The sequence below is a fragment of the Drosophila arizonae genome, chromosome 2, assembly GCF_054131065.1.
Source record: "Drosophila arizonae isolate 15081-1271.41 chromosome 2, UAZ_ARI_1.0, whole genome shotgun sequence".
Taxonomy (NCBI): Eukaryota; Metazoa; Arthropoda; class Insecta; order Diptera; family Drosophilidae; genus Drosophila; species Drosophila arizonae.
In genome coordinates this window covers 4,676,593-4,698,358 of record NC_142922.1, presented here as the reverse complement: position 1 = coordinate 4,698,358, position 21,766 = coordinate 4,676,593, and the positions used below count along the sequence as shown (strand labels likewise).

The window sequence follows — 21,766 nt, the reverse complement described above, 5'->3', positions numbered from 1 at the left end:
TCGAATCACAGTTGACTAGCGCTCGGCAAACAAAATTAAAAATAATATAAAAACGAAAAGAAGTTGTATTTCCAGTATTGTTTAGTGTTTTAAATAATTTATGAACTGTCCCTACGGTGCATTAACTGTTATACATTTGTGTTATATTACCAACTGTTTATTTATTTAAGCAGAGCTAAAAGAAACTTTGCTAAAATGGGCAACTCGAGTTCCCTTTGTGCCGATCGCAATGCTATAAGGAATTTCGATGAACATGGGTAAGAAGAGTGGGAAAGGAAGCAAAAGAAATGTGTGTGTGCGAGGGCAGTTTGATTTATGTTGAAGATAAGCTGCTAACTAAGAAGACTATTAAATAAAATAAGATTCAAGTTTAGAGCTCTAACACATCTAATGAGGCAATTGTGCATATAAAGACTATTGGATATGCTTATGATTTATCAGTTATTGCTCCAAGCTGTATACATAATTGAGTTATGATATTAATTTGATTTTGTAAATTGATGTGTGTAGTAATACGAGTACAACTTATAGCAAAGTTTTACTTTAGATTAAATATTTGAATGTTCTTAGAAAAGATTCACTTCAGACTAAATATTAAAATGATTAATTATATGATTTAGTCAGACTGTATTATAGTAAACTCAATTAAAAATTTCAGGTTACGTACTGCCTGAAGTGTATAAAAACATATGTACTATTATTTTAAATCAAAATATTCAGATTTATTTTAATAACATTTTTTTTGTAATGTATAGAATAATTATAATATATAGATACAAATATTATTTTCTGTAATACGCATAGCAATTGGATTACACACGACTCTTAGCCATAATTATAGTTGTATTAAATGCACCATCTTCACCAACTAACGTTATTAAATACTTGGTATTAAATAAATATATGCAGAGCAAAAAAAAAATAATAATAATAACACCACTGATGAGTAAATATACTTACATGAGTTAGTTTACGGTCTTCTTCTTCTTCTACAAATATATTTATACTGCTGACTGCCCAAACTCAAATTGCCTGTGGATATGGTGCTATTATATTTTTCGCAGCTCTGTATATATCCACATATAGTATATTCACCTAAATGTCAATTTGATTAGATTATAGTAGCTTCTTAGCTTGTCCCATGCACACAAACACAAGTAAGGCGTGTGACCACGCCCAGTCTGCCTGTTCGTCCTTTGCAGTACAACTGTAATTAACATCTTAATGATGCGTATCACTGGCGTTTTAATAGCGACTTAAGCGCGTTCACCTGACCCCTAAAGCACACAAATAAAAAAAAAAACGCTCCAGTTGGTAGCTAATGTTTTATATGAGTGTGGGCGTGGTCGGGCATTGATTTAATCGATGTACTTGCAGTTTCAATAATAAAAACACAATTTATGTGTGTGTGTGTGTGGTAAGGTTATTATTTTATAGAAAACAATCACAAAGTCTGTCTACAAAATCCTCCATAAAAAATTCACAAAAAAATACGAAATTTAATAATCAAAACAAAATGTTTAACCTATTAATATTTATGAAGGTCAGACACATGTGTAGAAAATTGCCACGTCTGAGATTTACTTTCAGTTTTTGTGGATCAGCTTTTGGCATTGGGCTCTGGCTCGATGCGAGACTCGACTGGCTTGCAGTGGCCCATGATTACCCGGACTGTCACGATATTTAACACGCACTGAGGGGGGCCAGACTTGAACTATATACTTATTCCGGGCCGACATGCGAGGCCAATGTAGAAATGCTTATTAGTCCCATATCTGTATCTGACTGGCACTTGCTATGGATCGAAGCTGTAGAGCAATATTTTCAGTTTATCTATCTTCTAATCGATTATTAATAATATATTTCATGTAATGAAGTAGAAGTTTACAATCCTATAGAGTACTTTATTTCGAGAAACAGTCAAGCAGCTAGTTAGTCAATCGTTGATCGATTGTTGCTCAATCAATCAAAGCCAGTCAATCTACTTATTAAGCAAATAATCTATTAGTAAGTTAGTCAATCAGTCTGTTAATTAATCAGTCGATCCATCAATCAAACTCAATTTGTCAATTAGCTAAACTGTCAATCTGTCACTCAATTCTTACATCAATCAAATAAGTTTGCGTTATATTTTAAAACAGGAACAGTTTCTCAAAACTAAAGTGAATTTCTATCCTCGATAGCTTGAACTGTTCTGACATTTACTTTTATGTCAATCTCCTTATATACAATTCAATTTCAATATTATTTTATACATATTTACATATACATAAATCAGCCCCCTTTAATCACTTTTAAATCACAATACGCCTCTGTTTACTTATATTGCGAATTGTTTACATGTTGGGGCAAAATGCCCTGATTGATTGTCATAAAGCTATTCTGGTCTTATCAGTCAATATGTAAGTGCATACATATATACATGTATTCCCTTTTGTCTCTCTTCCATTATGCTTCTAAGCTGAGCGAAAGCAAATAGCGATGAAAACTACAAAGTGTAATGGGAAAATAGAAAACAAATTGCCTCAACAGCAAACCCTCTGAATTTCCTATACTCAGTTTGAGTTTGGTGCTAGAACGTTTCGGTCAAAATTGAAATTTTACGTAAATATAGATCTACTTAGACCTGTATAGACTCGAAAAGTTATAGAATATAAAGGAAATAAGAGCATGTACGCGACTCTTCAGCGCTTTTCGTCAATTCAAACCTTTGGACGGATCAAGCAGTATGTATATACATACATATTTATATGTATTATATATATACAATATCAGTACACTCTGTACCTATCAGTGGAGAGCAGAAAGTGGGCGTAGCATAGTCCTTATCTCTAGTGTCTCGTCTAGCTGTACAAAGCATCACCTGTTGCATAATGTTTTTCGTATGCCAAACATATTCTTAATCAATTTGAATCTCTATTTAACATAAATAAACTATCATAATGAAATAGTTAATTTTTAAAGTTCCTTGAACCATGACCGCACCTTGGATGTTATTTCATTTTATGAGCATTATTCTCTTTTTCTCCTCTCTTCTTCATAAAGTGCCGTTATTAAGTCACAACAATGTCATCCACATAGCATCACATCTTGTTTTTATACCCATTGAATATGAAAGCTGAGAGTATAATAGTTATTATAACTCTAATTTGACCTATTTCAGCAGATCTCTGTAGATCGGTGAATGTATTAAAGTTTATATAGTTCCCAGTATAGTGCGCGTTTGCTTCAAACACTTGATATTGTTTATTTAATGTTTCACACAGATTAATTTTTATTTCGATTGAAATTGGCTTTTATTCGATAATTAAAACCGTCGAATATATAAATAAATATCTCATTTAAAATCTACGAACACTTGTCAAATTCATGTATCTATAAAACAGTTTCAGTTGGCAATTTTATTGACTTCAAATACGTTAGGCTCTCGAAAACAAATTAACAAATTTGATTTGTCTACTAAGCTAAAGTTTTGTAAGCTATAAAAAATATAGATATGTATATTGTAGAATGTAAAACACCTGCTAAGCATGGGCTGCAGGGTATTTTGCAGTTGGGAATATGCGTCTCATACATGTTCGTCTCATAATTAAGTTATGCCGAGAACGAGCATTTGTTTTGTCTACCTACCCAACTTACAGTTACCCAAACAAAACTCTCTCTCACACACACACACAGACAAAATGCACTCTCACTCTCAAATTCACACTTTTTCCTCTCTCACTCGTTCTCTCTTTCTCTGTCTCATTTACAGCACGCCGATTTACCCAACGGCCAACAATTCATACAGCCCTTCCAATGGCCAAATAACACCATATCATCATAAGCAAGAGCAGCAACAACAATATGAGCACGGCTATTACAAGACCACAATACCCGTCGGCGTTGGCGCTGGCGCTGGCGCTGGCACTGGCAGCACCACTAACAGCAGCAATAGCACTCGCTGCGCTCACTGCCGAACAGCTGATTTGTACACACGCGCACTCACTCAAGAGAGAAACGGCGGTGGCAGCGGCAGCAACAACAATAATAACAAGCTGAGCGTAGCGCAGCCGACACACATACATGCCTACACGAAGCACACACACGAGAGCACGAGCAGCTGTGATGGTGACTGCGCTGCCGCTGCGACTGCGAAATGGCGCAGTAGTCGTGTGTGTAAAAATCATACGACTACAACGACAACAACACTCGAATACGAACTTTCCAATTTTGCAAAACTCACAACACAAATCAGTACGCAACGCGACGTTGACGAAGCAGGAGCAAGTGTTGAGGAGGCTGAAAGTTTAGCACCACCGATATTATCCTCGAGCCACTGGCAGCAGCTACAACAGAGCCTGCACGAGCTACACCAAAATCAAGCCCAATCACTACTTGGCAACCCTAGCAACAACAATTCGCACCAGATACGCAAATACAGCAGCGACAACATGAGCAAGGATTTGCAACGCGATCGTCTCGGACTTTGGGGCACAGACGACAATGAGATCGTCGGCAGTGTCTCTGGACTCGATCGCATGCGCCTAAAGCGCTACAATAAGGTGAGTCTAAAGAAAGCCGCGAGCTGCCCATAAGCGGGAATAGTGGAAAAGTACCAGCAGAGAGCGCCGACTGACTGTTGCGGGGTTGTTTTCTGATATACATACATACAAACCTATAGTTATGCATAGATAGATATGTATTTGCTAAGAGCATACGATTGGCGCAACTTATTGGACGCTACACTCAGAAAAAATATGTCCTGAAAGCTAGTTCTCTCTTAATAACGGCAAGAAAATCATTTTTACTTTCATTTTCAATTTTCTTGTGAAACGATGACAGCATTTTTTCACAGCATGCCCTTAGCCCTCCCATTGAATCCAAAATGCTTCTCAATTTTTTCTTGTGGCTATTTTTGTGCCACAGACTGCCAAAAAACAAAGACTCATAAATAATAATATTAAACACAAGTGTCACCTAACAATTTCTAAAAAACAAAAAAAATAGAATTTTGTTGCTGCCGGTTCGCTTGACCTTTAGATGACATAGCCAAAGCAGAATGTTCGTCCACGCGCGGCACTGGAAGACCAAAGCTCATGTTTGATGGAATTTTTTTTTTTTTTTTCTTTTTTTTGTTGATGTCAGCATTGGGTATACAAAATCAATAAGGCAACAAATATAAGTATAGGCTTGTTATAATTGAGTGCCCGATAAATTGAACAGTTAATTAAATATTCGATTAACTACTAGAGTGTAAACACTTTGTCGATTGGATTGCCTGCGTTTTGTCGTTACCGTTACGCCTGCACTTACAAGTTCATTGCCAATTTGCAGATGCTGTGCTTTTTGTTCTCCCTCTCCCGCTCTCGCTCTCGCTCTCGCACTCGCTATTCGTTTTGTAATTTTTTGTTGAGCATAAAATTTGAATGCAAATAGCGGAAGAGCGACAAAGAGAGGCAGAGCGTAGCGTGATTGCTATTGTGCAAGCGGGAGGGATGTATGCGCATGAGCTTGAATAGTGGGCTGAGGGTCGATTGTTGTTGTATGGAATGAGCAGGCAATTAGAGTCGAAAGAATCCTTAAAAAATTAAGAAACTACAAGATAGTCATTTTTAATATATAATATAAATAAATTATAAACACATATCTGGCAAATTTATATCAATATAAATTTAAATTCAAGAGTATTGCTATACTTATAAAAATTTGCGCTAAAAATTATTCTTTTTAAATTATATAAATTTAAAATGAATTCAAAAAGTCGTTTTAAAGGTGACCTAGAATACGCTCAAGAGCTCTTATCAAATTTGAGTAGGGCTTTCATATCGTATATATATTTAATATTACATACATACATATGTATACATCTATAATATAATGTCCCTATACACATATAAAAATTGTTGTCCGAGACTTTGCCTATACGTTTCCGTTGCATAATGGAATTTTTTCCACTTCTTATCGCATTGCATATACTAAATACCTTCCACTTCGAAAGCGACAAGAACTGACCTACGCCAAGACTTCAATACAGTTTAGCGCGGAAAAAAACAATGACAAAACTCTTTAATATATATGTATCTTTTTTCGTATATATGTATATTTGGCACAAAGTATTTGTTTGGAGATCACAAAACAACAAAATAAGATGCTGATAAACAGATTATTATCATATTTGTCTAACTGAGGCGTAAAATAAACTTAATTAAACGCACGTCGAATTTTAAACATGCTGATAAATCACTTAAATTAAAATCATTATAAATATATGCAAAAATTAGTTTGTCACGATTATAAAGCTTTCTTTTGAAATGCTTTCAAACGGGACTTAGTTAATTTTAAATATGCTCAAGCAGCCTGACATAGCTAAAATGCCCATATTAAGTGTGTGTCAATTTAAATAATTAATACGGTCAATGTGCTCTCTGTGAGCTTACTTCAGTAGTTCAATATGCAAAATATCGAGGGCATGCTACAAAAATAATATATTTCATATGAGTATTTCGTAGAGGAAGGAAATCATATGAAAGAAAGTTAATAACAAAACAGTTAAGTTAGCGAAGCTTTAAATGATTGCATAATAGTCTTTATAGTTAATATTTATGTATTTTAAAAAGCAATTGTAATGCCATAGACCAGCATTCCCAAACAATTCGAAAAGCTTGAGCTGCGGCTAGCCAAGCACAGACATTGTAAAGACCTTTGCAGCAGAGGAAATAGTTTGTGTGAAATTGTCTGTGGCAGCATCTTTTGTTGTAAATTGCCCGTTGGTGTCGTCATCGCTTTGAGGTCAGGTTTCCCACTGCACGCTTATCGCCGCTAACGGCGAGTGTCTCCTCATAATGATAGTGTTAATGCTGATAATGATAATGATAATGATAATCGAGCCAGACAACTCAAACATCAGCTGAGCGCCAAGCGAATTGTTTTTGTATTTATTTTATTTTGGTTTTGTTTTTATTTATTTTTATTTGTTTTTTTTTTTTTTTTTTTTGCAAATTTGTATGCGTAATCTTCAAAGGTTGCGCATACGCTGCGTGTGACGTGATGTGAGGCAAGCGCTGGGAATCTAACAGTTAGACCTGTTGCCAAGCAAACAATCCCACTCTCACTCTCACTCTGTCTTTCATTCGCCATCTCTGTCGCACCGTCCGCTTATCGTACAACGGGCGTTATTTCAATGTCAACGGTGTCGTTTTCAGCACTTCCACATAAACTATTTCATCAGCACCATAGATGACGTATTATACCGTATCGCAAATGATATTACCAGTTCCAGGGTGTTTTTTGCTTTTCATTGGCTAATACCCTACAATGCCCTAGAATGCGACGTGCTGTTGTTAGTTTTCAAGAGTCAATTAGGTTGACTGTCTTAAAGCACTTTTCGGCACTCGGCCACCGCATGGGGTCTTGCTTTGAAAACGCTGCAAACTTCTGATTAGATTAAATCTAATTGGCTTGGCTGCTGCAAAACATTTCCGCTGCTCCGGGGTCAGCCATTCCCATTTTAAGGCAGCCCCAAGTGCTGTCAGTCCACATTTATTTACTTAAACGCACGATGAGTTTGCATAAAAGTTTCCCCAATTTATGATAGTCTGGGTTTTTTCTTCTTTGCTCTGAGCAATAGGTATACATAAATTTTGGCTTTTTGCATATCTTTAGGAATTCTCAGTTATTCATCGATTCGGAAATATTAAAGCAATTCGTGTAATTTATTACTGTAAATTTGTTAAGGCACGCGATCACGCAATTTATTAAAATTGAAAGCATGCATATGTAAAGTAATGTAAACAAATATATATAGAAATAAAATTCAATTATCGAAATTAACAATTAACATGCAATTTAAATCAAGACATCTGAAAGGAAATGTAATTTATAAACATTTTTCTCACATTTCTGTGCGCTGAGTACACGATTTGCTTATTTTGAATACCATTTGCAATTATATATAATTATTATATTATATTATAATCATATAATATGAATAAGAAATCTATTATAGCAATAGAATATAATATATGACGATAATGAATTTAATAGCGTGCTCATTATATCATGGGTTGAGGTATGCTGAAATTGTATAATGGGAGTATAGAATTTTCTGTATTATATAGAGTGGTTTAATAATAAAACTTAGTTGAGATCACGTTGCGACAGCAATATAGTAAACTAACTATTTTGTCTCAAATGTTCATATAGTAGAGATATAATTTAATATTTTATTTTGCTCAGATATAAAGATCATTATTATAATAAAAATTTGGCTTAACTACAATGAGACCTTTTAAAGACATTTCCAAGAAGAAAAATCCTTTTTATGAAACAGAGAAACAGTTACTACTTTACCATATTAAACATGTATAAGGTCTTCAACCGCTCTTTAATCAAATATTTTATATGAGTATAAAGCTAAGCAATAGCATAATTAATCACTGTATTATATAAACCCCATGTCAACTACAAAACTTAGGGCTCTCAACTGTAGTCAACGTTTATTTAGTGAGTTACATGAGCTGCCCGACTAGGCGTTCGCCTTTTCCCACATTATATATTCATGTACATGTCAAATGCACAGAAGCTAACTATTAGGAATTCTTTGACATGTCACGATTTCGCCCATTGTGCAAAGCCTTCAAAGAATGCAGCTGGAAGCGCTGCGCCTCTGCCTTCTTCCGCATGCATATTGTCAGGTAGACTCAGCTCAGCAGAGCAAACACCCGGAGGAAGTTGCACAAGCAAACAAAAAAAAACACACAAAAAATGAAAGTATTATCACACACTCACACGTGCAATCATAGTTCGTCTATGCCTTATAGTTCATATCAGTTAATTACACAATTGAATACTTTCAATTGTTGCAAATCACGCTGCTGGCATATCGAGGCCAGGCGCTCGCTGAGTCAGCCAACTATATTCGACTTTCAAAACGAATGCCCCAAATGCATTTGAGTACCGGTTCACAGGCCTGCTCGAGATGCTGTGCGATTTGACTTTGAACTTCAAGCATAAGTAATAAATGTACATGTATATGTATATGTTAATGTATGCATGTCTATATTTCGCATGCGAATTGAGCTGTCTATCAGCCAAGAGACGTGTTTGTCAGCCCTTGGGCACGGGAACAGCATGGACACGCACCCAGCCAGGCTGTCTATGTCGCGTGGCACCTTATCACAGGGGCTCAGCCAGATGTATAACATATTGACATATGCTGACAATCGGCTGTTGTCTAATCTAATCTATTCGAGACTAATTCCAAACCATTTAATTTATAGCCCTATCAGTAGAAGAGGTCAGCTCAACTTGTGATCTTAGCTCTTAGTCTGAGTTTGGGTTCAGACTTTAAGCACTTTAAGCACAAACTACTTAAACCTACATTTCTATCAATCTAATGCGCTTAATCTAGAGGTCTATCAGTGGAGAGATCAGCTAAACGGCTGATCTAAACAATGTTTGGGATGAAGCTTTAAAAGGAACTACCTTCTCTTGAACCTGTAGCTCTATCAGTAGGAGAGGTCAGGGAAACTTGTGATCTTAGCTATGAGACGGTGTTTGGGCTCTTAAGAAATCTAACAGCGCTTGACTTCTCCATCTCCACTTCTCCATCCATCGAATCCGCTTTATAGGTGTATTAGTAAAAGAGAGCAACAAAACTTGTGATCTTAGACCATGTTACGGTTAAGGTCTCAAGCACTTCAAGTCCTAACGGCTATTGACTTTCCAAATTCACTGCTACATCTCCATCAATCTAATCCTCTTCGATCTTCACTTTGTTTTCAGGGTCTGGCCTTCACACATGAGGAACGTCAGTTGTTGGGCATTCACGGTCTTTTGCCCTATACGGTGAAAACTCTTGAGGATCAGGTGAAGCACTGCCGTATGTTGCTGGATCGCCTGCCTAACGATTTGGACAAGTATATGTACCTGATTGGCCTGTCGGAGCGCCACGAGCGTCTCTTCTACAATGTGATCAGCTCAGATATTACGCACATGATGCCGCTGGTGTATACGCCCACGGTGGGTCTGGCCTGCCAGAAGTACAGTCTTGGGTTCATCAAGCCCAAGGGCTTGTTCATCACCATCAAGGACAAGGGACACGTCTACGATGTGCTCAAGAACTGGCCAGAGACGGATGTGCGCGCCATCGTGGTGACCGACGGTGAACGCATCTTGGGTCTGGGTGATCTCGGCGTCAATGGCATGGGCATTCCCGTGGGCAAGCTGTCGCTGTACACGGCTCTGGCTGGCATCAAGCCCAACCAGTGCCTGCCCATCACCCTGGACGTGGGCACCAACACAGAGTCCATACTGGAGGATCCGCTCTATGTGGGTCTGCGCCAGAAGCGCGCCACTGGCGATCTCTATAATGACTTCATCGATGAGTTTATGCGCGCCTGCGTGCGCCGCTTTGGCCAGAACTGTCTCATCCAGTTCGAGGACTTTGCCAATGCGAACGCCTTCCGCCTGCTGTCGCTGTATCGCGACAAGTACTGCACCTTCAATGATGACATTCAGGGCACTGCCTCTGTGGCCGTAGGAGGCTTGCTGGCGTCGCTGAAGATCAAAAAGACCAAGCTGAAGGATAATGTGCTGCTATTCCTGGGCGCTGGCGAGGCCGCTCTGGGCATTGCTCAGCTGTGCGTCATGGCCATGAAGCAGGAGGGCCTCACCGAAGAGGAGGCCAAGACGCGCATCTGGATGGTCGACAGGTAGGTCAAATACTTTATGAACTCATCATAACAAATCCAATTAACCTCCGTATCGTCCGTTTGCAGCCGCGGCGTTATCGTGCGCGATCGGCCAAAGGGCGGCATCACTGAGCACAAGTTGCACTTCGCTCAGGTCAGCGCGCCCATTGACACCTTGATGGACGCTGTGGTCAAGGTGCGTCCCAATGTGCTGATTGGTGCCTCGGCTCAAGGCGGCGCCTTTAACCAGGAGATACTCGAGAAAATGGCCGAGATCAATGAGACGCCCATCATATTTGCCCTCTCGAATCCCACCAGCAAGGCTGAGTGCACCGCCGAGGAGGCCTACACCCACACACAAGGACGTTGCATCTTCGCCTCCGGCTCACCGTTTCCGCCAGTCACCTACAATGGCCGCAAATATTATCCGGGCCAGGGCAACAACTCGTACATCTTTCCGGGCGTGGCTCTAGGCGTCTTGTGCGCCGGCATGCTGACAATACCAGAGGATGTGTTCCTCATCGCTGCCCAGAGTCTTTCCGACATTGTGAGCAAGGAAGACCTGGAAAAGGGCAGCCTGTATCCGCCACTCAACTCGATCGTTCAATGCTCAATGAAAATTGCCGAGGAGATCGTGACCTATGCATACAAGAGTGGCCAGGCCACCGTGCAGCCGGAGCCCCAGAACAAGCTGGCCTTCATCAAGGCCCAGATGTACGATCTCGACTATCCTCGTGCCTTGCCCCCCACCTATCCCGTGTAAATAGAGACGTAGCAAGCGAACCACATGCGGCCCCCTCAGCTACTCAACCATCTCCTCTCGTCCACAACGTCGCGACCCTTGGCAGAAACTCCATTCCATTTGCCTTCTATGAGGAAACCAGCAACACCGGGTGTCGTTATTTATTCTACAGTTTCATGCATTCTTAGCACACACCTTTATAAACATAAAATACAGAAGAAGAAGAAGAAGAACAAGAAGAAGAAGGGGAAAAATAACAAGCTTCGTATGTCGCTTAATGGCCGAAATTGATAACCAGATTTGTTTTAGATAATCATTTTAATGATACAGTTGATATGTGTAAATGGGATATTACTATTCTAGATATCTATATGTGTATACAAATTCTATGTAAACGTGAACACAAACTATCATAAGTACATAAGTCAAACAAAATAAATAATAATAATAATAATATAAAAATAAAAAAAAAATAAAAAAATATTAAAATAACTTTTTGAAACGGAGATATATCAGAAATCTTAGTTATAAGCTGCAGAGTTCCCGAACATTGATGTTAACCTCAGATTCGTTACGAAATTGACATGAGTGTTAAATCATGATTGGGTAACATAAGCATCTGTATATATATATATATCAGATCATTTTCATTCATTGCATTTGCATTGGGGCTTCAAGTTAAACAATCATAATAATGTGATCTAGACATCTAATCTAATCATCTAATGTAATCTAAACATCTAATCTAATTAAATAAGAAATGGAGCTTTAAAGCCTATTTGTAAAGCGGGATTACACTGTTTAGAGATTATTTCATTTCTCATTCATTATTTCATTTCTCATTAGAGATAAATCACAAATGAAAATACCTAAACAATTTATGATTAGCATAGAAGGATTAGACGATTCTTTTGGGGTGTGTCAAATCGAATAATATTGATTTGATAGAAAATAGTCAAATTAACTGCAACTCTATATATCTACTGTCGCGATTTCAGAAATGTGAAAAGTCTGTAAGCAAGTTGCATAATCTGTAAAAAGAAACTATAAATATCGATTTTCAATAAGAGTCCAAGCTCAACTTACATCCGTAAAGTGCATCATATTAACTTCCACCAACCCATAAGCCGTTAATTTGCGGGTGCACTGAGAATATTTAATCCAGATCAGCATCACTTTGCGGTATTTCTTGCTGCCGTGATACCAACCATGGTTATACAATGCCTCATTCAAGCCCGCTGACTGGGAAATAATATATCTATGAATATAATAATTAAAATAGTGATAGTTAAACTCACGGCCTCCTCGAGCTGTGAGCCACGCAGGCAACACTCAAAGGTGAAGGCTACCAGAGCCATGGTGGGGCCTAAGAACTTGGCAATCATCAGTTTGTCGCTTGCCTCGGACATCAAGTACAAATGGAAACAGATGGAGGTGGCTCCGACCAGATCGCTCAAAAAGATTGCCAGCTTGAATAGATCATTAAACTTGTCGCATAGCACATTGATCTCTTGATGGCGGCGTATCAAGCTGCTGATGTACGCATAGAACCTCTTCTCATCCACTGGATGCTCACTGTCGACGGCATTGAGCTGCTCTATCTGCCTGCGCAGGCCATTCAGATGCATTCGCAGCAGCGTCTGAAATGCAATGAACAGGGTGTCGAAGCTGGTGAAGTAGGTTACGCCGACGAGCATGGCGTAGACGTCGTAGATCCACACGAATGGATACAGTAAATGGATCTGTCGAATATTGTACGGTAGCCAGCCTCCAAGGAGCTGTTGGTCCAACAGGATGGGCGCATTCCGATCCTCATAGGCGAGTATGTAGAAAATAATCGGTGCAATGCTGAAGCCACCAAGAGCGACGTATGCAAAGAGACCGACGTAGCCTTTCCGCTTCTTGTGCTGCTCATATATCTCCGGCACTTGGAGGTGCCGTTGTGTGGGCAAATCCCGTGGAAATTCCCGATCCATCACGTTGATGAAGTCGATAATTTCGTGTCGCTTCGTATACAACAATATTCCACGGATGGCATAATATACCGAAATACTCAGGACGGGCAGATTTTGACTGGAAGCCACGCCTCGATACATCGACCAGAAAATATCAAATAAATTGACACCAAAGAACCAGATGTCCAAGGAAAAGCCCGTAAAGAAAACCAATTCCGATCTGTTGACAATGCGTCCCTCATCATTGCGATAAAACTTAAAGTGTAGTAAATGAAAGAATTGCTGAAACTTCTGAAATTCAAAGAATGCCTCAATTTTAATGGGTTGATTTATGTTATCCATGTCTAGGAATATCTTGCACAATATCTTTCACAAAGCTTTTTCAAACACTATAAAGCTTTACTATTCACTACGTCTATATATACGGAAATCTAGCACCAGCCCACAATTGGATAATAATTGCCAGTTGGTTGCAGCAATCAGGACTTTTTTAATTTCGCATTCTAATTGTTGGTTGGAAGGTGATTTGGAATTGGAAAATTAGTGGGTGCAAAAAAAAAAAATGATTATATCAAGTAAGAGTGCGCTATATTTTGGAGTGTCTGCTTAGGAGATACCCTGAACGCCAACCGATTTACATTTCAGGACATATATAATATACATATTACATATCATGCATACATAACATATGAAACTCTAATTTTCGGTATATTTGACAAATAGAATAAAATGTATTTACATCCAGTAAAAATACATTCCAATAATTTACTCATTTTGTTCTGAAATTCTCAGTTTCAAAATTACCGGATTTATTTCCCGTTTTTAATGTGTCGATAGGATCCGAAATATTGCGTTAACGTTGCTCAGTTTTGCGCTAACGTTACTCATCCGGCGCTTACGTTTGTTTTGGTTCTGCACTCAGAGCGGCACATGGAAAATGCCATATGTCAGAGCGAGACATCAAATCAGCTCGTCTCGCAATTGCATCCCTGGTCTGCACATATGAATAACGTAAATATTGTTGAAAGCCAATGCAATAAAACCACTAAATTGTTGTGCAAAATAACTACGCATATAATGGAAAAATTAACGGTAAGCTATGCTGCAAAGGATCACCAATTACAATTAATTATTTACTCACATTTTACGCCCAGGCATGTTTCGGACGCCGTCAATTGGCCAACGAGCTAAAGCAGAAACAGGTGAGTGCCGTGTCGAAAATAAATACATAGGTGCACATACATATACATATCAATGCTGACCACAAGCAATACCCAACTAGGCCATAACAGATCAGCTGCTGCAGCGCATACTCTACTCGAAGCGATTGCTAGTTGATCATGTGGAGGCTCTGGAGCAATGTATGCAAACCCATCCCGAAAAGGCAACCGGCCGGCAGTTGCTAACCACGCGGAGTGCTTGTATTTTGTTGGGCGGCACCGTTCTACAGCATCTGGTTACTCCGCGTGGCCTGCGATTGTCCCTGATGCCATCCATCCTCCTGACCACCACATTTGGCGCCCTATGCGTCGTCAAAAGCGTTTTTGTGTGCCGCAACAAAATCGTGGAGCGCAAACTCGAGGAGCTGGTAAAGACCATCGATGAGTTTGGCAATTGCATAAGGCGCAACATGACCTACTTTCAAGAGATTATCATTATGAAGCAGGCCGAGCTGATTGAGTGAGTGCAAGATATAGAATAATTAATCATCTTATCTTGAAATTAATTTTCCGCTCGTAGATCACGTCAAATTGAGCGCGCCTGGGACTGCATTACGGCGGCTAAGGAGGTCACCGAAATCCTCTATGATGCGACACGCAAGCTGGAGCTCGACTATCCCCTGCCCCCCAAATACGGAGCCTACTATGCGCCCATGGAGGAGCTGCGCGAATGTGAATACTTTAAGAACAATGTCACGGACTACAGTCCGAAGCATATTAAGGTGCTTACTGTAACTGAACGATTCGACATCGACATATTCAACTAATCTCCTATATTCACTGCAGGACTTTCACAACATATTCGCCTATGTGCAGTCTCAGTATTTGTTGCGTCTGGCACTGACCATTATGACGCGACCTTCTATTTCGCAGCTGAGCGAGGAACTGGTGAAGATCGACAACCAGGTGCGTCAGCTCGTGCAGGAGGAGGAGCAGCATTTCAAGAATCTATCGATTGCCATGCAGAACAAGAAGCAACTGGAAATCGAACAGCTGCACGCAGCCAAGGCTGAGCAACAGAAAAGCGGTCCCATTGCGGTGCTGCAGCACTCGTCCCTGAAGCTCAGCGCCTGCATGGTGGCTGTGGCCGGCGAGTGCCAGGCCCTAGATGTCACCCTGCAGAAGTTGACCGCCGCCGAGGCGGCCAAGAAGAACAATGCAGATCAGCTCGTGGCTGTGGCCAACAATATGCGTGGCATTGAGAATGCTCTGGCGGTGTGCTGCGATGATTTCCAGCGGCTGATGCTCGTCTATAACAAGTTTCTGAATAGCAAATTGGATCTGGGCGTCGATCCGGCGGAGAAAAGTAAGTCGCCCGCCAAACAAGATGAATTCCCGGAGAGTATTTTACGCGTCGAGTACTCGCAGCATCCCAATGAGCCGCAAAAGTGCGATGACTTCTATGCCTACATGTACGACGAGCAGGAGGCGCGACAGTTCGAAGACGAACAGCCGGCACCGTATCCGACACCCGAAAAGGAGCTGCTCAACTTCGAGAAGCGCATCACCAAGGGCAAATTCAAGCCGGTGCTGAGGCAGCTCAAAGATCGCATCGATCCCATTCGCCGGGTGATGCTGGAGAAGGAGCGCGAAGTGCTCGCCGCGAAAGGCATCAATGTTGACGAGCTATTCGGCAAAGTGGAGCAACTGGAGCAGGACCAACAGCAGCAGGAGCAGCAAGCGCAACAGGATAATCGCCTAACGGAGCCAGCGAGTCCCAGCGACTCGGAATCTGATTCAGCGGATGAGATATACGAAAAGCGCAGCAAACAAATCAAAGAGCGCGACAATTTCGCAGAAATGCGTCAATTTCTTGCCCAGAAAGAAGCCGTCAATCTGTTCCAGCTGGATGGACAGATGCGTCAGTTGTTGGCCTCAAAGGCAGGTGACTCACTGCCGTCACGGCCAGCGCCTGCCTTGGAGGAGGAGCTGATCGAAAGTGAATGCTAGACCCCCATTAGTCGCATTATCTGAATACTTTCGCAATTCATCTATAAACATTTCAAAGATAAGCAGCTGGCACAGCTGGCTACAACAGTTTGTCATCGGCCTCTCTCTGACTGTTTTTCGCCTTTCACAGTTTTCTCGGATTCTTTTTTCGTGCTGTACAAAAAGTCAGAACCAAATAACAATAAACAAATTTAGAGAGAATATTATGGCATGTATATAGTACTTGAATCTCATGAATTGAGAAGCTTAACTATTGTTCCCTTATGTAGCACACTACAGTGGTTGCTCGCTAAAAAGAATTGAGCTGATTCTTATATTTAACGCTAATATTTTGATATTGTTAAAACATATAATTTTAGAGAGTTTTAATTTTACAGAATATTACTCACTGCAAATATTTATAACAATTCTTTATACAGCAGTGACTACTGTAGATACACATTGTTAATTCTATCCTAATCAAATAGGGATTTAAATAGAAAATCGACTAAAGCATATGTAAACAACTACGTATGTATATCCTAGACTACAGTACTCACTCGATACTAAGCACGTTAAGTGATTATATGTCAAAGTTACATTTTAATATACTAAATCAAAGCCTTTAAAGTTAGCCCAGTTTGTTTAACGCAAGATTTGTCACTAGCCGTCCTTCAAGCACTAGTGACCACTGTATCAGTTCAAATATACATAATTCCTTGAAAATGTTTATAAAAATGCATTTTATTTCACAATGATTACAAGCTAACGAATCTTAAGTACAATACAAACATCGATGGCAACACTAGACCCTAGGGATACGAAGGCAAGTCTCCACGCAGGGAGCTGGAATATATGTATATATACCTCATATATGTATATATATCCCATATACTATATTCAATATATACAAGCAAATGCATGCACGCAAAGTCTTGTTTTGTGTGGTGGCTGAAACACTTTCGTGAACATCTTTGGCTCGGAGCACGTGCAGCAGGCAGGAGCAGGCGTCGTCTCAGGCATTGGGGGCGCCCGTTGAGCCAGCCGCGGAGGCGGCGGCAGCGGCGGCATTGTTGAATTTCGTGGCCACCGAGACCGGCTGCAGCTGCGAGAAGGCAGAGAGATTGCTGCCCCGCACACTTGTGTAGCGTATGGGCTGGACGCCGAAGTCGTTGCCCTTGAGCCGACGACGCACACAGACCACAATGAAGCCGATGATGAGGCCGGCGACGACCACGACGCTGGCAATGATTACCGTGAGGATGATGTAGCGACGGCGCAGAAATCTGGGCGGATCATCCTCGACGGCGCGATACTTCTTCGGTATGACCATGTTGCAGATCTGCTGGGCCGTTAGATTGGTCAGCGGCAGGGCGGCCAGCAAGTAGGGCGTGTCGCAGCGGGCGACCGCCAGATTGGGCGCCTGCAGCACTTGAGGAGCGCCGGCCTGTTCGAGCGCCTGGAACAGCTCACAGCTGCAGTACCAGGGATTGCCAGCAATGGCCAGGCTGCGCAGTCTTGGCCAGCTCGTCGTGTTGGTTGCGTTGAGTGTGAGCGTCGTCAGCGCGTTCTGCGAGATGTCCACCTGCGTTAGATTCCGGCTGGTCACCAAATCCACCAGCTCCAGTCGATCCAGCTTGGGATTGCGCGCGCAGTCCAGTTGCTCCAAGGCGGGCAGCTGCAGAGCACCGAGCTCAATGGTGCGCAGCATTGGCATTTCACTGATGTTCAGGCGACGCAGTGCATCCAGGTGGCGGAAGCTCTGGGCATCGATCTTGGCCAAAGGATTGCCCGCCAAGCTTAGCTGCTGCAGGCTCTTGCCCAGGTGCTCCAGGCCGGCTGGCACCACAGTAAACTCATTGCCCGACAAGTCCACCTGGTAGAGATTGCTCATCTTGGTAAAGAGATCGCCGGGCAGCGTTAGCAAGCCATTGTGCGACAGATCCAAGCGCTGCAGATTGGCAATGGAGGCCAACGATGCCGTTGTCGCCGCATCCAGCACACTGAGACGATTGTGGGCCAGCGCCAGTTTCCTCAGCTGTGGCGTGTGCTCGAAGAGCTTGCGATCCAGCCGCGAGATGCTGTTGTGGCTGAGATCCAAGTCCTTCAGAGCAATCGGCTCGTACTTGGTGGCCTTGAAGGGACCCCGAAACAGATCCGGCTTGAGCGCATCGTCTTTGATCTCATTCCAGCTGAGATAGAGAGCCTCCACATTGGGCACGTCCATGAAGAGCGGCACCTCCAGCTGCTGTATGCCGCAGTGCCGGCACGAGAACGTCAGCGTGGCATTCGTGGCCGGTAGCTGCTGCAGCACCCGAATGCGGTTGCCCGAAAACGAGGCAACAATCTCCATGTCCGCGTGCTGGCTGCCAAACTCCGGCGGCCAGCGGGCCAGAATGTGCTCGAAGTTCTTCATGGCGCAGTTGAGTGTCTGGTGCAGGCGATGATTCGTGTCCTGGGCGGACAAACAGGTGCACGTCGCGCAAATATTCGCCACGGCCTGGTAGGGCATGCTCTCCTGCTGGGCCAATGCGACACTCAGCAGCAGAGCCTCCGCACTGACAAGCTGCAAGCAGTTATATTTGTGGATTAGAATGGTGTATATAGATATCGTATAGTATATATGTATGTGTGATGTGTATAAAGTAATTGATTAATGGAATCGTAAATTCAGCCATAAATTATACATGCGTATATTTTTTAAAGATTATTTAATATATATGTATTTCGCAATTTATTTTAAGATAATATATTCGTTAATAAGAGAGTTGCGCTACTTAAAAACCATATAAAATAAAGTATTTTATAATATTGCACTTAATGCATTTACTTGTATTAAATTATTTATTCAAATATTATTATTCTTATTATTATATTTACTTATTTTTATTTTGTAAAAAGTTAAAATAAAAATATTGTACATAGAGCATAAATTTGTTAAAAGTTTTCAAAAAATATTCCAAAAACAATAATATACATATATATATATAATAGATAATATAGATTTCAGACTAGATTCGCATTGGCCTTACATATTGAAAGCTTTTATATGATTAATTTTAACGTCAATAAGATTATTGTGCACTTATTAAAATACCTATTAATACTATCTTTATACACATATATACGTTATAGTATATATTCATAGTAAATGTCATTAAATGATGTTTTGTTTTTTCAACATTCTGCGTACCATAAAAAGGTTTCCCCAAGTAGAGAATTTATACCATGCATGCACACACACATATGTATATGCATATATAATATGTATAATATATAATGTATCTGAACAGTATCAATATATGTACATAATCTTAACTGAGTACTGTATTTAGGTGCTTCATAGCAAACCCCAACCACAAACAAAAAACAACAACAATTTCAGATAAGATAAGAAAACTGAAATTTTAGATACACATACATAAATATACGACTATATATAATACTATATGCCACTCACCAGCAGCAAAAATTTGTACTTCATGCTGTAGAAGTTGTAGCTGTATTTCTTGAAATTCGATTAACAATTTTGTCGTTTGTTGGTTTTTATTGATTAAATTACAATTAAAAACACTTTCGGCTATTAATTACACTGTTGCTTTTGTTTTTTTTTTTTTTTTTATGTATTGTATTTGTTCTGTTGAATTTGATTGCACTGCGAAATGAACAGCTACCACGAGCACCTCTCGAAGTAGAATTGAAACTAAGGTAAATGATTCAAACCGCAGAACGCGCATTGAGGCATTATTTGTTTTGATTAGATATCAGCTGGGTGAGAGAGCAACACTTGCCGTTACTCGCGCTCTCCCACACGCTCACACAGACGATCTCCCTCTCGCTCGCTCTCGCTATCCCGAGCACTTACTTTCGCTCTCGGCTAAGCCGCTGTTGGCTGCATGCGCAAGTATTTAATACAGGGTGTCTTGGGAATGTTTTTGTTGTTTGTTCTGGAGCAAGGTCGTCTCTTATGTTGAGGCACCCAATGCCAGACGCCGACTGTCTGAAACAATAGACTCCGACCTGCTATTGTTATTGTTTTTCAATTTGAGCCACAGCGCGTCAATGATTTCGGCGGATAAGATAACGAAATTGTGTCGCATTCAGCTGCAAAAGCAACACAGTTGACTCACTTGCTGTCACTCTGCTCGATACACATATGCATAGACAGAAAGAGAATTCCAGTCAGAGGAAACATATTAAAGAAATGCCGACTCCAATTAGACTCGTAGAGGCCAATTGCAATGGCAACGAGCGTGTGTGTCACTACGTTCCATTGAACTTTGCGCCATCATCTAGATACACTCACTTATACATATGCATGTATGCATGTGTGCGTGTATGTGTATGCCTTGATACAGCGAGACAAATTGAGTCGTTCAAAGAACATGCAAATTGATGCTCAGTAACCACAACAACAACAACAACAGGCAGCTGGTGTACACTGTACAACAAAAACAACAACAACAAAATAAGAAAAGCAAATAAATGTTTGGGTCGCACGCTGTGTGGCAATTGGTTGCATAAACAAAACAGACCCCGAGCTGACTCATCGATATTTGTATTCGCAGTAAATTTCAATTTTCTTTTTATTTTCTCTAGATGTTTTTGTTATTTTGTTACACGCTTAGAAACCGCAGACAACAACGTCGCGACGCTGCACGCGTCGCCTTTCCCACTTGCAACACGAAACCCGTTTACAACTTGTTGTTATTGTACTTTTGCAGCTGCCCGCCGTGGCTCATCCTCGTTCTGGCTCTTAAATCAAACGAACAGCAACAGAAACCGAAAGCGAAACTAAAGCAGCAGCAGCAGCGGCGGCCTCTGCGACGATCGTTACCTGTGCTGCCTGTTGCTCAAATTCAACTGAAACTGGAAATCGTTCAGGCAGCAACAAAAGCAGCAGCAGCAGCGACAGTCGCAGCAAACATTCTCTGTCCATGCCTTAAGCTGGATATCGATGGCCGTTCCCACAAGCTGGATGCGACTGTCCCCTTTGGCACCCCTCGCCCCCGTCCGTGCTCCACGAGCCACCCCAATAACCGGTCGCTGCCCGAATTTTCGACTGTGGCACAATGTTTATGCCACAGCCGAAATGCGCAACTGCGCGGCTGCGCATTTCAATGCTTTAATATTAATGTGCAGCAGCTGTGCCTGTGTGCCTTAAATAATGGCTCCAACTGCAGGAAAAGCTCCGTCGTGCAGAGCTCGTTAAACGTTGATTTGCGTGCATTTCCGGTGCGGCAACTT

At 41.1% G+C, this 21,766-nt stretch overlaps 4 protein-coding genes across 8 annotated transcripts; 2 read left to right on the top strand and 2 right to left on the bottom strand.

Annotated features, from left to right (window-relative positions):
- The first annotated feature begins 2 nt into the window (after positions 1 to 2).
- On the top strand, positions 3 to 11,907 carry Men (NADP-dependent malic enzyme). Of its 3 annotated transcripts, none has more exons than XM_018014698.2 (4): positions 3 to 257; positions 3,755 to 4,544; positions 9,766 to 10,694; positions 10,761 to 11,907. In XM_018014698.2, exons 1-4 carry the CDS (start codon positions 196 to 198, stop codon positions 11,434 to 11,436), a joined length of 2,457 nt encoding a protein of 818 aa, XP_017870187.1. In that variant the 5' UTR covers positions 3 to 195; the 3' UTR covers positions 11,437 to 11,907. The 3 variants fall into 3 exon arrangements, with proteins under 3 accessions (XP_017870187.1, XP_017870196.1, XP_089317841.1); XM_018014707.2 differs by lacking the exon at positions 3 to 257 and adding an exon at positions 2,556 to 2,726; XM_089461715.1 differs by lacking the exon at positions 3 to 257 and adding an exon at positions 3,482 to 3,576.
- Or88a (Odorant receptor 88a) lies at positions 11,763 to 14,069 on the bottom strand. The gene is made up of 3 exons (XM_018004367.2): positions 12,714 to 14,069; positions 12,502 to 12,657; positions 11,763 to 12,446 (listed from the first exon to the last, which is right to left on the bottom strand). Exons 1-3 carry the CDS (start codon positions 13,710 to 13,712, stop codon positions 12,396 to 12,398), a joined length of 1,206 nt encoding a protein of 401 aa, XP_017859856.1. The 5' UTR covers positions 13,713 to 14,069; the 3' UTR covers positions 11,763 to 12,395.
- Positions 14,050 to 17,257, top strand: dind (diamond). Its single transcript, XM_018014731.2, has 5 exons — positions 14,050 to 14,462; positions 14,525 to 14,572; positions 14,653 to 15,050; positions 15,111 to 15,312; positions 15,377 to 17,257. The coding sequence occupies exons 1-5, from the start codon at positions 14,301 to 14,303 to the stop codon at positions 16,538 to 16,540; spliced, it is 1,974 nt and encodes a 657-aa protein (XP_017870220.1). The 5' UTR covers positions 14,050 to 14,300; the 3' UTR covers positions 16,541 to 17,257.
- LOC108618660 (uncharacterized) lies at positions 17,246 to 21,445 on the bottom strand. 3 transcript variants are annotated; one of them, XM_089461721.1, is made up of 3 exons: positions 21,357 to 21,445; positions 19,980 to 20,222; positions 17,246 to 19,085 (listed from the first exon to the last, which is right to left on the bottom strand). In XM_089461721.1, exons 2-3 carry the CDS (start codon positions 20,001 to 20,003, stop codon positions 17,535 to 17,537), a joined length of 1,575 nt encoding a protein of 524 aa, XP_089317847.1. In that variant the 5' UTR covers positions 20,004 to 20,222; positions 21,357 to 21,445; the 3' UTR covers positions 17,246 to 17,534. The 3 variants fall into 3 exon arrangements, with proteins under 3 accessions (XP_089317847.1, XP_089317849.1, XP_017870244.1); XM_089461723.1 differs by having other exon boundaries at positions 19,980 to 20,202; positions 21,357 to 21,395; XM_018014755.2 differs by lacking the exon at positions 21,357 to 21,445 and having other exon boundaries at positions 19,980 to 21,113.
- Positions 21,446 to 21,766: the final 321 nt, after the last annotated feature.